The 15,688-nt window shown below is 47.6% G+C and overlaps 1 protein-coding gene across 1 annotated transcript in view; it reads left to right on the top strand.

The window, feature by feature from the left end:
* The first annotated feature begins 21 nt into the window (after window positions 1-21).
* ARHGEF26 (Rho guanine nucleotide exchange factor 26) overlaps window positions 22-15,688 on the top strand; it is a 26,134-nt gene continuing 10,467 nt past the window's right edge. The window contains exons 1-7 of the mRNA XM_031055518.1: window positions 22-205; window positions 1,612-1,648; window positions 3,505-3,650; window positions 6,923-6,979; window positions 8,909-9,069; window positions 14,880-15,032; window positions 15,429-15,558. Of these exons, the coding sequence (XP_030911378.1) occupies window positions 137-205; window positions 1,612-1,648; window positions 3,505-3,650; window positions 6,923-6,979; window positions 8,909-9,069; window positions 14,880-15,032; window positions 15,429-15,558 (753 nt within the window). The 5' untranslated portion in view covers window positions 22-136. The remainder of the gene's footprint in view (window positions 206-1,611; window positions 1,649-3,504; window positions 3,651-6,922; window positions 6,980-8,908; window positions 9,070-14,879; window positions 15,033-15,428; window positions 15,559-15,688) is intronic.

The following is a 15,688-nucleotide window of genomic DNA, read 5'->3' as shown; positions in this document are numbered from 1 at the left end:
GGGCAGCGACCCCGAGGACGAGCCCGAGGGCGGCCCGGGCGCGCTGCGGCGCGGGCTGCGCTCCACGTCCTACCGCCGGGCCGTGGTCAGCGGCGTGGATCTGGACGGCTCCGCCAACTGCAAGAAGAAAAACAGAATGTCCCAGCCCATCCTGAAAGCGGTGGTTGAAGATAAGGAGAAGTTCTCGAGCCTGGGGAGGATAAAGGTAAGGTGTGCTGATAGGTGAAGGTGTTGGCTCCGTGGGAGTGTGGCCTGCTGATCCTGCATTTCCCATAAATGCTGGGAGCCTTCAGATTGCTTTTTTGCTAACGTAAAACTTTTCATGGTGACTGTGAGTTTTAAAAGTGCCATTTTCCAAGTGAGGTGTTGGAGATGGTGGGCTCTGTTGAAACCCAGGAGGTTCAGAGCCTTTGCTGGCTGCCTCCTGCTCACCTTTCCTGCTGGATTCTCCAGCTTTCACAACTGAATCACGGGCTTAAAACCTGTGTCCTAGAAAGGAGTAAACAGGAAAAAAAAGGGACATTGTCTTAATAAAGTCTGTGTGCTAGAATAGAGACAGAAAAATGAGCTTCCTCCCTCACTTCTCTGAGACATTACTTTTAAAGTATTTTTTTAATTCACTGAGGGATTTTTAAATTGATAAAAATCACTTCAGGTATTTTAATACCTTAAGGTAATTTTAATTTTTAATACCTGAAAGTAAAAGCAGCATGCCTGTTTTTAAATCTTGGTTGTAATCCCTTAGAATCCCGTAGTAGAGTTACATTGAATGTTAATGTATTAAATTATAAAGACATACTGATAGTGTTCTTTTACTTATCATAGTGTAATATTGTATCTCCTTATTTTAGATATAACTTGTTACTGTATGAAATGTATTCACAGATTTCTGTGTAATAAAGTACATCCAAGAGCTGATGCTGTAGCTTTTAAAATAATTATCAGCTTTATAGCAGTTTTCAGCCAGTTTGAAATTATGGTAGTGGATGCTTCTGTGAAAACACTGCGGACAGTGAAATAGAAATTGATGAAATTGTGAACAGCTGCACAGTGTGGCTTGGTTTGCTAGTAGACTTAAAACAGTGAGTGAAGTTTAAGATAGGAGGACATGAAACTGTGTTGTCCTTACAGAGTTCTCTGCAAGTAGTGTTTTATGGAATAGACTCTTGGGCCCTGGGACTTGTTGCACGAGAGCAGCTGTTTTATTTCAGGGGTTTGTTGTGCTCTCAGAAGGCTCCTTTCCGAAGTGCTCTGAGTGGTTTTGTTTGCAGAAGGGAAGGGCAGCCTCTCAGTGCTGCGCCTCCACAGACAGCCCTGGGACAGGGGGATGAGCTGAGTTCACTGAACCCCCCTCCAGCCAGTGCAGTGTGTTTTTGAAACACAGGGAAAATACATCTAAACAAGGCATGAGAGAAATGAAACTAGGGTAGCTTTTCACTTTCTCTGGTGACACAATTGTTTTTACTGAACTCTTGTCCAACACATGAAGTTCACAGATTAGGGCCTGTTGATTTGGTGCCCAAGTCTTGAATAAAACATTCTTGTTACTGTGATTATTTGGTATTCTCCTCCTTCTAACATATCACTCTTTTCTCTTAAAATTATCTGCAGAAGATGCTGAAAGGACAAGGGACGTTTGATGGGGAAGGTGAGTCCTGTTCTGTCCAGACTTGTTAATAACTCCCAAGGGAAATGAACTTCGGGATTGTTTTGCACACTTCCTTTGTACAGAGTCAAAGACTCAGTACCTTCTTTTTCAGTGATGCAACTGAGATGTGGGACTATAATTTTGGCACTAGACCTACCTTAGGGCTATTTTAAAGACTATGAAGTGGCAGACTAAAAGGGTGTATCAAGGGCTTCTTTTCCACTTAAGCTCCTGTCCCTCCCAAAACCTGACAGCTCTGTGCAGTTCCATAGGGGGCCCCTCCAGGTGGGACTGCCCTCCTGCCTGTTGCTGGGGCTGTGCCCAGGTGCAGCACATTTGATCTGCTAGGGGTTTGGGCCCTCCCTGCAGCACACACCTGAGTCATTACCCTGGGCTGGGGGTCACACAGCTGTTTGTGCCTTCTCATCAGCTGAGGGTGCTGGCCTCAGCCCTTGGGCTCTGTAAGCATTTTCCTTTCTCGCTGCTTAGGCTGCAGATACGTGTGTCAGGAAAACACTGTCTGTGGAGCTGTATTTTTGTGGTACTTGTTAATTCTGGGTTTGCCAAGTTTGCTGCTTTTCCCGATATTTCAACAAGAAAACATCTATGATGAGTCCACAGAAGTTCTGTTACAATAACTGCTACCCTCTTGGCTTTCCTCTGCTTAATGCCTCTTTGAGGTCATCTCAGCTGCTGTGTTACCTTCCTCTTGTTTCTGTTTTCAGAGCTTCCCACTGTGTTTTCTTTGCATCATCCCCTTTCCTACTCTTTATTTTTATTTCTTCTTACAGTATCTCCTGATGATGTTTTCTGGATTCTTTTCCAATAGTCCTGTCTGTCTTGGATGATCCCAGCTAATAACTTTCTCTGGAATGCCTCCCACAATTCAGTTGCTGTGACAGTTCCCTCAGTTAAAAGTGTGTAAACTCAACAAGCCTTTCCCCAAGAGCTGCTCCAAAGGCCACACGTGGTCTGAGCAGGTGGGACAGACCCACCCAGCCAGGTGAGGGACTGCAGGAGTTGGGGCCCTGCCTGGAGCAGCCAAACTTCCACTTCAGTTCCCCCTTCTCTTGTAGGGGAAGATTGGATGTTATCCAAAGCCTGGCCCATCTAAAAGTGCCTTTCAGAGCCTGCCTGTTTAATGGCTGAATTTGTCTGTGCCTTTTTGTGGTGTTGGATTTCTGTCCTTGCTCACTGCTGTTGCCAGGGGTGTGTGGCCAGGGAGGTTGGGAAGCAGTGGGAGTGCTCCACGCCTGTGTTCCTTTGCCACTGATAGTTCTGAATTAATGATGGCACAACTCAAATACGCCAGGAGTGTATTTGGTCTGAAGGTTCATAGGTCTCGTGCTTACTCAGACAGGCTTTTAACTTTCTATTTGGAATACTTCTGACCTCAGATCTCTGAAACTGGGAAACAGTGAAATGTGAAGACAGTCTTTAGAGTTGACAGAAGAAGCATTGGCCTGGGCAGTGTGCTTTTCCTGAACGTGAAAATAGTGAGACCTGCAGATCACTGGCTGCTCCACTGACACATAATCCTGTTTTCTAATTGCTGGTTAATTACAGAACTGGGTACAGCAAACCAAGGAAGAAAAAATTGTTTGCTATTTTTTTTTCTTGACAAAGGCCGCATCTGTTCTTTAATTCGGTCTGGGAGGATCTTTGGGTACAGTGATCCATTGTCACTGTACTGCACCATTGTCCAGCCCAAATCAGTTGCTATCTTTGTCTCATGGAGTGTGAGCAGCACAGTGACACTTTGGTTTCTTTCATTGTTTAAATGTTACTTTCAATTTTTATGAGCGCGACTAAACTAACTTTCTAGCAATGACTGACACACTGTTGTTATTTGACAGAAAATGCTGTATTATATCAGAACTATAAGGAGAAAGCTCTGGACATAGATTCTGATGAGGAGTCTGAGCCCCAAGAGCAGAAATTGGATGACAAGGTTGTTTTTCACTATAAGCCCCTGAGGTCGACGTGGAGCCAGCTCTCTGTGGTGAGTTGCATGGCCAGAGACAGGATCTCAGGGTGGGTTGAAGCAAAGTCTTCTCTTACTCACTGCTGGAGTTTTTGGCTGAAATTTGTCATCATCTTTTTCATCTCATAAGAACGACGTGGAGGTCCCAGTCACTTACTGGTCTTTGTTTCGCATAAAAAACAAATGGAACCAAGTTCATTTTAGAGTCCTGTATTTGGCAAAGACACAACTTTACTGATTCATTAAAAAAAGGGTTGTGTGAGTTCACTGAAAGGGTGAATTATACTAGAGAAAGGCTTCAGTTAGTTACAAACAAGTTGCTGCTGAATTGTTCTGAATCACTGCACACCAGCTCTTAGGCTGGCTCGAGTGCAGATGTTTAATGGAAAGCATTTTGAGAAGTGGGGAGCAGAGCTGGTGGTGCTGTGCTGTCCCTTGCACAGGCTGGGAAGTGTCTGCAGGGCTTTGGCAGAGCAGCACCGTTAAACAAAGTAAATTCAGCTGTTCTGGTCAGGGCTGCAGTCTCACTGCCTTCCCTGCTCATAACCTGACAAATTACTGATAGCAGCTGGTACTGCCACAGCTCTTTCTCGTACATGGGATTTTGGGACTGAAGGAACCACAAAAATTCTATGTTTCTGTGGTTATTCTTGGACCATTTCTATGGCTTCTGGAGGGATATCCCTATAATGAAGGGTTTGGGGTTGTTTTTTGTTAATGTAACTTGTAGGATGTTGTAGATGCTCATCTCAGGCATTAGAGAGATTATGCCATGACAAGATCACCTGGAGTATTTGACCATCAGCTCTGTATATCCCAATAAATGAGGGATTAAGCCTCAGGGAGCTCCCCAAAGGCTGGTTAGATGGTCTGATTAGCAGAGCTGTCTTACAGATGCTGATGACCCTTTGCACTTTAAAGTATTGAAAGGTGAATCTCTCTGATTCAGTAATTATAAAGAAGGCAAGACAGTGTGGTTTTGTAAATATGTACTTTAATTTTCTTTTTCCAACAATCAAATACTTAAAATACAGTTCATTGGCTTCATGTTGCAAAAAAAAAGTGTTTATAATGAAGTCAAATTGTTTTTTCTGCCTTCTGGGCAAACTAGCAGTTAAATGTTCAACAACTGAGGTATTTTGGAAGGAATGCTGTTTAGTAATAGTAATGATAATTTCAAAACACTAATTGCTTTGAGACAGAAATAGCATGAAGATCATCTCAGGAGGAGAACTGTTCTGTGCTGTGCTTCACTTACAGAAACCAACTTGTTCTTTACTGCTCCTCACACACAAACTTGTGCACTGTCTGTGTTTGATTTGCAAAATTGAAAGTGGGGGAGTATATGGGAGAAGGTGGTGCATAGAGAAAACAAAATCTGGGAATGTGATACTCATAGTGACTGTGTTTATAACTCTGGAAAAATTACATGCTGTCAATGTGTATTAAGAAGTTAAAAAGTGAGTCTGGAGTTGTTGCAGGAAGTCAGCTGGAAAATGTCAGTCCTGGGTTTCAGCATATGCTAGGAAAGGAGGAGGAGAATGCCTCTGGTGTTTATGAGCAGTGCCTGTGCTGGGAAGGCGAGGGCAGGGCCAGAGGATCCCCTCTCTCTGCAGGAGGCTGGCCTGGCAGTGCTGCAGCTCCCACCAAGCTGTGCTTCAGGGTAGTGCCCTTCAGGTATGGAGTGCTCAGATTCTTTATGAGAACAGTAATAAAAAGGGTAGTTTTGTCTTCCTGAAGTGAATTCACATGTGTTGATCTTGGTTGTGACTGGTTTCTCATTCATGTAAAAGTCAGGTGCTGTGAGTGGCTTTAGGGAGCTACTCACAGGTCACTGTCCAGAGCCACTCACAGGTCGCTGTCCAGGGCTGTCTGCCCTCCATGGTACCAGCCCAGACCCCTTGGTGTGATTCTCTGGTGCCTTCAGGGCTGATGTCTGCACTGGCTCCCCTTTCTCTCCCTGTATTAAAGGGCTTGTGGTCACTTTGGCTGTGGTGCAACCACTTAGTAGATTCCTGTGGAGTTCCCCTTTTCAGCACCTCCTCATTTTGAAGGCACCTTTTGTCCCTGACCGGAGTTCACCTGTCCTCCTCTCATCCTTTGCTTCTCACCTCCATGGCTGAATCAGTCATTGCTAAGGAAAAGCCAGTCCAGTGTTTGTAGCAGTGATGTTGGGCCTCTTCCATTCCTTCTGATCATATTCATAGCGTAAATGAAGGGGTTTTATTTGCTTATTATCACACATGTGACATTTTTTTAGATTATTTCAGCTTAAACATTTTGGACATGTCAAAATTAGGTATTGAATTTTCTTTGGCAGAAATGGCCAAAGTAGTCTCCATATCTGGGCCTCTGTCTTTTGGACATGTGGCTGTTGATGGGGAGTGTCAGGCTGGGCCCTTGGCTGTGAGTTCATGTGCCCTGAATTCATGTGTACTCAGTGGGACACACCCGTGTGTGCCAGCTGCGGTTTGGAGCAGGAATTCAGCAGGTGCCCCGTGGAGCTCCCTGCACTCTGGCAGTGTCTGTGTTAACAGGGAGCACTGAAATCTGGGGGATGTGTTCCTAGCTATTTCCTGCGTTGGTGTATTTTTAGAAAACTCTTCCACTGCATCCAGAAAAAAGTCACATTGCACCTTTCGGTGCCATTGCACTTCCTCGGGAATGCTCTGAAGCTTTCAGGCTCCTGATTAAGATGTACTTTAATTGTTAAATACAAAGCCATCTAATTAGTTCTTGCTCAGCATCCAGAAGTGTCTGCTCATGGTGCTGTAGGAGTCTGGGAATTGTGTTCCAGAGGCTGGTGGCTGCCACACTGGAATGTTGATGTAACTTCCACAGGCATTTACCTGTGACTCTGTACTTTGGTGTGCAGACCCGAGTGTGGCACCTCCTTATTCCTGTCCAGCGTTGTGGGGCCTGCTGTGCAGGCATCAAATGAGGAATAATATATCCTTTAAAAGTCCAGGGAGCAGGTGGAGCAAGAAGAGAAAGCTGTTGGTATAGCATGTTAGGAGCTTTTGGAGAAGACTGACAGAAATGGGTGTGAGGGGTGTCTGTGATGTGCCTCTGCTCCACAAAGAGAGCAGGGCCTTCCACGTGTGTGGTGCTGTGGCCCTTGCCCTTCCCTTGCCCTGGTGTCCCTCCTGATTTGGGTCCTGTGTTTAGAACTCCTGTAGAGCCAGGCTCAACTTGGTGCTTTGCTCTCTAGGTTTTGATAGTCCTGTCTCTCTTTTTAATCACATTTTCCCACAAAAAGTATTAAAATATCGATTGATTTGTCTTTGTAGGTGAAGAAGAATGGCCTGTCAGAAGCCATCAGCCAGGAGGAAAGGAAGAGACAGGAGGTACTCTGTGCTTTGGGGCTGGCTGCTCAGGGCTGCGCTGCACACCTGCCTCAGTGCTCTGGTTGTTGATAAGGAGACCTTGATAAGAGTTCATTGCTTGGCTTCCTGCTCTCCAGTGAAGTGTCCTCTCTCCCCAGGGAGAAAAAATGAGCCCAGAGTGTGCTGAGGTGCCTGTGTCCATGCCAGGGGCTCCTGGGGTGCTCCAGCCTGGCAGCACCAGGGTCACTGCTGTGCCAGGGAAGGGGTGGCAGTAACTCCAGCTCACAGAGGGGGGACGTGGCACAGGAGTCTCCATCGCAGTGGGGAGCAAAGAGCAGCTGTTACAGAGCCCCTGGGCTGTCCCTACCCCTGTGGGCAGTGCTGGGCACGGGGTGTGCCTGCTGCAGCCCAGCTGGTCCCTGAGCCCTGTGGCAGGGCAGGGGCTCCCTGATGGCAGCAGGAGCATCAGGGTGCTTGTCTGTTCTCTCTCTGCCCTTTGCCCCTGTGTCCTCTTCATCCACTCTCCTTGTCCCCTTTGCTCCTGTGTCCTCTCCATGTGCTGTGCCCCCGTTCCCCCTGCAGGGCTCTGTCACAGGGAAGGGGAGCTTGCCAAGCCTAGCCTGGCCAGGGCAGCTGTGTCCCTGCAGCTCCTCCCCAGGTGTGTCCTTCCCCAGCCAGCAGGGCTTGGCTAGGAGCATTACCTGCCATGGCAATCTGTCCCAGTGCCTTCTTTCCTCTTCAGGACATAGCTCAGCCTCTTCCTGCTGGGAAGCTTTTTGAGACATGTATTTCAGTGATATCCTTTAGGAGCCCTTAGTCTGTGTTTCCTGGAGCCATACTTGCATCTTTTCAAAAAGAACAAGTTCTTTGGATTCCTCTTAAAAGTAAAGTCTTCGGTATTACCAAAAAATGTTTTCATGCCTGAGGGTTTTTAATTTGAATTTTAGAGGGCAGTTCTTTCAGTGGGAGCCTAAATAAATATTTTTAAGCTGTAGTTACATTACCAATTCATGCTTTTGCTGTATTTCTTTTAAATTGCCTTTTGTCATTTATTCTTTATCTGTTCTTTAAATTGCTTTTTAGAGCATATTAGATTATTTTATAGTTATATACATTGTCACTCCAGAAAAATACATTTGTCTTCTGCCTGGATTAATGTCCATGTCCTGTCTTCATACACATCCCATCTTTCAGAATCTGTTAGTGAGATGGATCTCTGTGCATATTTTGGCTAAAGAAAGTGTGTCACAGACTGGTTTGAACTAAAATTATTTTCAGTAGGTGTTTCCTTGCAAGCCTAAGATCCTGTGTATGTGTGTACCAGCTGCAGGGTGCCCCTGGTCCCCTGAGAGTGTAACTGTCCTTGGGGTTGACACGTGTCCTGAGCCTGCTGTGGTGCAGATGAACCCCAGTGTGGCTGCAGGTGCCACCCAGCAGTGCCCAGCAGGCACCAGGGAGCTGCCCCAGCCCCTGGCTGTGTGTCAGGCACCCTGCTCTGGTTTTTGTTCTCCAGAATGTGTGGGGGCCATGGGGAGGTGATTCTCTCTCCCTTCCTTGCACATCAGGAGCAGTGTCTGCCCCATTCCTGCCTGTGCTGATGACTTTGTTCCCAGGCTGGGACGAGCTCCGCCAGGGACCTCAGCCTGCTCCCTGCAGCCTCCCTGCTGTGCTCTTGGGGTCACACCTGCTGTTGAATTCTCTTCAATCTCCTGGTTTGCAGTTGCATTGAAAACTCTGAATATAGACTTGTTAACAAAGACTTTTTTTCTAGTATTAAATAACTTATTTATAATTAATGATGCAACTATTATAGAGATGAATATTTAAGTCATAATCTCTAGCTTACATCCAAAACTTTGCTTTGCACCCCTGCTCAACGTTTTCTTTTTGTTTTTAAGGAAAAAAGCCCAGTCACTAGTAAGTCTCTTCTTTTCCTCCTTCACTTTGCAGGCGATATTTGAGGTGATATCTTCTGAGCACTCCTATTTGCTGAGCCTGGAGATTCTGATCCGGATGTTTAAAAATTCCAGGGAACTGAGCCTCACAATGACCAAAACAGAGAGCCACCACCTCTTCTCCAACATCACGGATGTTTATGAAGCAAGCAAAAAGTGAGTGTGGCATTTCTGTACTTAGCAGAGCTGTGCATCCTTAAGCACAGCAGCAGGTTTCTCTTTGGCTGCTGAGTTAGCCATTTGAGTGGTGAGCATTTCTTCCCAAACTCCTGCTGGTTTGAAGGGGGAAGTACAAGTGGCAGAGATCTGCACAGGAGTGTGAGCAGGGCTGGCCTAGGATTTGTATCTCTGAAAATGGGAGGGAAGGAAAGCACAGAGTGAATGGTAGTGGAAATCAGCATCCTTCAAATCTGAGCAGTTCTGGGCTAAATGCTGCTCAGGCATTCAGACCTGGTCCTTGCAGGGCATCAAATAAAGCTTAGTCTGCCCTGCTGAGCTGTTGAATTGGAGCTGGGGTTCCATGCTTGCCCTGGAGAGCTGGCTGGTGCCAGGTGGTGCAGAGGTGCTGTCCTGAGGCGTGCTGTGCTCTGGGACTGCCACCCCTGTGTGAGCACCAGGGCTCTGCTGCCAGGGCATCGGGCATCGCTGCTCTGCTGCTGCGCTTTGGGGCACATTCCTTCAGTCTGCAGCCAGGGAAACAGACACTCTGCAGATAGTGCCTGAAGAGGAGGAAATGGCAGATCTTACATGATACAAGTGCAGAGGAGTCTTGTTGCTGGCTGGTAATTACTGCCAGTGTTATTTAATCCAGGACATGCATATGTATGTGCTCTCAGAGTACTTCACACTCTCTTTCACAAAGTTGCTGGAAGTGGCTTGGCTTCCTTGCAATTTGTTCTGTTCACAGCAGCAGGTGGATTATGTATTCCACATAACTAAAGCATCAGGCTGTCTGTGTTGCTTTTCCTGTCCCTGATTTGCAGTCTGCAGTGAGCACAGTGGCTGCAGTGGCTCATGAAGGCACTGAGTGCTCACAGCTGTAGCTCTGTACAGCTTTACATGGATCTCTGTACCTGTGGAACAGAGAAATATTGGCCTCCTTTCAGAAGGGGGGCCGAAGGTTGAACAAGGATTCTGAATGGTTTTTTATTTTGATCCCCCTTTTTTTGTCCCCTTTGTGAATTCTTTAGCATTAAACCCCGATTTACCTTGGTGGAACTTGGTCCCCAGTCACAGGAAAGTATTTTCTTGGCTTTTTTTCTCTGAGACACCAAGAAGTCTGTGGAATTTGACATCTGTTGTGCAGCAGTTTGACTTTTGTCTTCTGCAGTTCATGCAGCAACAAGATCTTGTTTTTTGGAGGCTGATGTGCTGCGTCAAGTGCAAACCGAGTTCAGGAGCTACAGAGCAGGAGAACGTGTGGGTTTGCCTGGGGACCCTTCCTTTCTCTCTCCCATTCTCCTTTCTTTGTCTCTTGCAGTTGAGGTCTTTGCCAGAGGCTGGGGGTTGTGTGGCCCCAGAGCCACCCCAGGGTGGTGGCACTGGTGTCAGGGAGTGCAGCTCATCAAAGGCTTCGTTTTCAAGGAGAGGTTCCTTTTACAGGTACTCCTGACACAGAGTGTGAGGTGTAAAAGTAAAGGACAATGGGAGGGGGGAGAGCAGTACTCTTAGGGGAACTCTAATATCCCTTTTGATTAATAGTCTTCAAAGGAAGTGGGAGGGAGAGGGAAAAAAAAGAATGGAAAAATACCACATTAGCCTAGAATTATAATCTTATTCTTTCTTATCTGTGAAGTCTCGTGGTTTAAGAACTTGGGTTTTTATGACTTGGGGTAAAATCAGAAGTCATAACTCCTTTTTAAACTTAAATGAAAACATAATTTATTTCCCAAGCTTTGCAATACTGTTAAACTAAAACAAAACTTTGTGCTGGCTTTGAGCAACGTCATTTCTGTAAACAATGGAAGTGATTTTAAACCAGATACCAGCTTGGTAGCTCCAAACTGCTGCTTTCTGTTTTCGAGGTGTTTCAAAGTAGCAAAATCCACCCTTTTGTTATAAAATGGAGCATCTGTCCCATTCTGCTGGTTTTTAAGCAGCCTTTGCCTAGTACAAAACCTGAGTATGAGTGTAGTTACCAGTGGTTTTGGTTGCTTGGACAAAAGTTTGGTGAGCTGAAGAACCTGAGCTGATAAAAATACTTTATAAAAACCTTCAGTTGGAACTGCTTAAAGCCTCTGTCTAGGAACTTTGACTTGGAACATGTTTAATGGAAACTCCAGTAACACCAGGATGGGCCTGTAGTGCCTGACAGGGCATTCCTGGGCGAACAAAGCTGGTTTTGTTGGAAGCAGAATGCAGAGAGCAGAGACTGTCTCTGCCTTTGGGAGCTCCCTGGAATGTCTCTGGCAGAGGAGTGGAGATGAATAACCTGTGCAGCCCCTGCTGTGCGTGTTTGTGGGAACTCCTGGAAGGTGGCTTTGGAGAGCTGCCGTGCACTGGCCCTTGTGTGATGTGCTGGAGCCCAAACTCTCACCGGTCCAGCCCTGGTCAGGAGCTGTTGGGCTGGGCTGTGGGGGTGCCAGGGAGCAGCTCAGCCCGGAATGCAGCCTGAGAAAGCACTGTCAGGTCAGAGAGCTCCCCAGGAGCCTCTCTGGGGAAAGAGGAGTCCCAGGGAAATGAGGGAAGTGTCTTCAGCAGCAGCTGGTCTGCAGGGTCACATTCCCAGTTTATAGGAAGAAGGAAAGCTTTAGGATTTGTGCCTTTTCTGCCATTAGGCCAGCAAAGGGCAAATGCTTCTGTGATACCAGAGCAGCGTTGGCAGAAAAAGATCGTAACAAAACCATTTTAACAGATTCTGTCAGGTTTTAAACTCTGTTTTAGTCACAGAATGGCAGGATCGAGCACTCTGGTTGTGGTGGGTTCATGCCTTGTCGGACATTCCCGTTTTGTGTTCCCAGAGTCTCTGGGTGTGTTTATTGGCTGAATGGACAGTTGTTGTCCTGCAGGTCCCAGCTGTGCCCAGGTGCTGTGGGCACCTTCCTGCTGTCTGGGGAATCTCTCTGGAGCAGGATGTCTTGGCAGGGCTGCTGTGGCCTTGCCCTGCACCATCAATAGCTGCAGAGGCCAGTGGCTGCCCGGTGGGACGGGCCTGGGCCATGGGCTGGGCACAGGGGGGCACAGGGGCTGCAGGGCCAGCTGCTCCTGCCTGGGCACTGCCCAGTGCAAGGTGCTTTATGGGCTCTGTGTCTGCAGGCCTGGGTGGTGTATTTGTGTGTGTTGGCTTCCATTAGTGAGGCTGTGGCAACCCACCAAACAAACTGATTTCAGTTCTGCACTTCAATCACCCTCTCTCCAGCCTTTTTTATTTTGTAAAAGCTGATTTTGATTCAGCATAAGAATTCTGTGGAAATAAGACTGTTTTTCCTATTTTTACTATTTTAAATCCCCCTCCCCTTCCCTAAATAACAATAATGTTGCAGATGTTCAGCTTCTGTCCCCGATGAGAAGGTTCAGGTTTGGAGAGGTTGATCAGAAATCTCTGTTACTTCTAACTGAAGTTATCTCAGGGTGCCAGTTGTTACTCTGGTCATGACTGCACATATCACAGCCCCTGTCTCCAGGGGGAAGAGGCTGAGTTCTGCCTCCCCTGCTTTCTGTCCCTGGTGGTGCCAGCAGCACCCTGGAGCTGAACCTGCATTTCTGAATTTGGCCCTCGGCCTTCAGGAGTGCTGCAGGGTGGATGGTTCTTTTAAACACTGTAAGGGCAAGATGAGGGAAATCAAATTCTGTCCTACAATGCTGTTTGACTTTCTCTGAATTGGATCTAACTTTAACCAGAAAAGTCCTGGATTTAACAAAGAGATATTTGAAGTAAATCCTTCTGACATTCAGCAAAAATAGCTGCACACATCACAGCAAATTCCTTGTTGGTTAAATTGAATGGAATCATTCCATCCCTCAGTCTTGAGCTCTATGGCAGAATCTATCCTAAAATTGTAAGTGAAAGGGTTTATGATGTGTCTGGTTCACTGATTGTATCTAATAATTAGCAGATTGGATATGGAAAACTACAGCTTTTGATTCAAACTTTGATGCAGGATTTCCTTATGGGACATATTGGGAAGTGGGACTTTGATATACTGCTCCTCTTTGTCCCTCTTTGCCCTTTTTTCTTCTCTTTTTTTTTTTTCCTGTCTTCTACCCTCCCATGTCTTTACTGTTCTTACAGGGACTGTCTCTGATGATGTCACTGATGAAGCACCAGATAAATTCTAAAGGTGGAAGCTGTGGCCCAGCAGGGTCCAACACCTTGTCAGTGTGCCATAACACAGCAGGAAATGCTGGATTTCCTCATTTCCTGAGCAGAGTGAATTGGCAGCGGTGGGAGGTTCTCCCAGCCATAAACATGTCTGAGCAGAGAGAAACAAATCCCAGTGTGGGATGGGGCTCTGCTGTGCCTCCTGAGACACTGCAGACTCCATACTTAGAGGCTCTTTTTTCTGTAATTTTATTATTTATGTGCCCCTTGGGGCTGGCCCTGGCACTGAAGCCAAGCCCACAGCACAGGACAAGTCTGTGGCAGCTCAGGATGTGCTGTGCCCTGGAGGGGCTGTGTGGGGTCGGGAGGTGCTGCAGGGCTCTGCCAGCAGCAGTGACAGGGCTGTAACAAATTCTGCTCAGCACTTGCAGGCAGAGCCTGTTAATCAGCCAGTCCGTCTGCAGTTGCTGTGTCAGAACGTCACAAAAACAAAAGCAGACCAAAATCCACTTGACTGTGGTGGCTCTGGCTGACCCACTGGGAGCCTGGCAGCTGCTTCTGAGCACACCTGGAGAGTGCCTTAATTTAGTTAAGCTCTGTTGCTGCACACAATCAGCTGCTGCTCAGCCTGTTCTACTCCTCTCACATGTTTGAGGTGTGTTTGTAAAGCAAACTGTGGAGGGCACCACTTGAAAAAGGTGGCAGATTTGAAGAGCCACTGTTAATGATTAAAAAATTGAATAAAGGGCTAAAATTAAATAAAGCAGATTTCAAAATATTGGAGCTTAATATGAGCTCATGTGTTCTGAGTGTTTCCTTAATGTTTTCTGTGCTGGATGAGAATTTTTGTATGAACTTTTGTTGACTGCAGGGAGTTGAGGATTCTTGCAGTGAATGCTGGTGTACAAAGGCTTCAGCCAGGACAGCTTTTCATGTGTGAGGGGTGACCTGCAGAGCTGCTCTGTGAGCTGTTCCACCCCTCTGTGACTTCCAGTGAGCGTCATGGAAATCAGGGCAGGTGCTTTGGGAACACTGGGAGTGCAGAAAGCAGTGGGAGGCCTCCAGTGGCCAGAGACTCACATGTGGGACAGAGACAGACAGCAGGGAAGCTGTCAGAACAAGCATGCTTAGGGGAAGAGCCAGCTCAGGATTTTGGGTTCTGTGCCCATTTTCAGTGTTTCCAGTCCCTGCTTGGTTCCAGTGGAGGGCTGCAGGATGTGGAGCACCGAGTCCTGCTCCACCACCACATGGCTTTGTCCTTGGCTAAGCAGCCCCACATACCTGTACTCCATTGAGCACTTCTGCTGCTGTGCTGCCTTTAATTGCAAGAGGAAATGTGTTCATGTGTGTATGAAGTCGTTTCGTTTCTTTTCCAACCCTGTTTCTGGAAATTCTGGTCTGACCAGCTCAGTGATGCTGTTTGGTTGTGGCACTGAGGGAGTGGGAAATGCCTGTGCCAGCGCTGCTGCTGAGCTGCCAGGGGCTGTGCCCTGGGGCTGTGCCCTGTGCCCTGGGGCTGTGCCCTGTGCCCTGGGGCTGTGTCCTGCCTGCACTGCCCTCCCTGCCCTGCCAGAGGAGGGATGGCCTCACCCTGTCCCAGGCCAGCCCAGCTGGCATGGGTTGCTAACTGGGTTGTGTCAGGGGAATGCTGTGAGAGGAAGATGCTGTTGGCATGTGCAAGTGAGCAATTGATGTTAACCCCCAGGTTCTTTGAAGAGCTGGAGGCCAGGCACCAGAACAACATTTTCATCGAGGACATCAGCGACATCGTGGCCAGGCACGCGGGCTCCACCTTCGACCCCTACGTGAAGTACTGCACCAACGAGGTGTACCAGCAGCGCACCCTGCAGAGACTGCTGTGAGCGTGCAGAGCCTCCTGCGGGGCTCCCGGGGCTGGGGGACTCTGGGCTGCACCTGTGCCTCCCAGCCTGGCTGGGCACCTCCTCCGAGGGCAGCCCCTCCTGCCAGGTCATGGCTCACACTCCCTCCCTCAGTTCAGTGTCACACAGTGTGACAGTGGCCCTCCCTGTGTGGCACACCTGGGTCTGCCCTCACAGTCAGGGCTGGCACCTCCTGAGCTTTAATGTCACTGCTGGGGCTGGTGGATCTGAGGGAATAAAGCTGAAGGCTGGGGTGGTCTGACTCCTGAAGTCACACTTCCTTTTTATAAAATCATGGTTCATTTAAAATGTAGCAACTCGCACAATCGTTTTGTAGAACATCCCATTGAGTTGTTTCATCCTCTTTCCCCCAGAGCCACAAACCCAGCGTTCAAGGAGGTGCTGTCCCGGATCGAGTCCCACGAGGAGTGCCGGAACCTGCCCATGATCTCCTTCCTCATCCTCCCCATGCAGAGAGTCACTCGTCTGCCCCTGCTGATGGATGTGAGAGCACCTGCTTCCCTCTTTCCTGCTGCTTGTTCTCACACTGTTAACGTTCTCTCAGTTCTGGTTCTCTCCAGTCTCTTCCTGCCTTCTCCCTTACAGCACTCCTGGGCTGTGGATTATGGATTCC

The sequence above is a fragment of the Geospiza fortis genome, unplaced genomic scaffold (assembly GCF_000277835.1).
Source record: "Geospiza fortis unplaced genomic scaffold, GeoFor_1.0 scaffold172, whole genome shotgun sequence".
NCBI classification, from domain to species: domain Eukaryota; kingdom Metazoa; phylum Chordata; class Aves; order Passeriformes; family Thraupidae; genus Geospiza; species Geospiza fortis.
The sequence above is the reverse complement of the archived record's forward strand: the minus strand, read 5'-3'. Positions and strand labels throughout refer to the sequence as shown.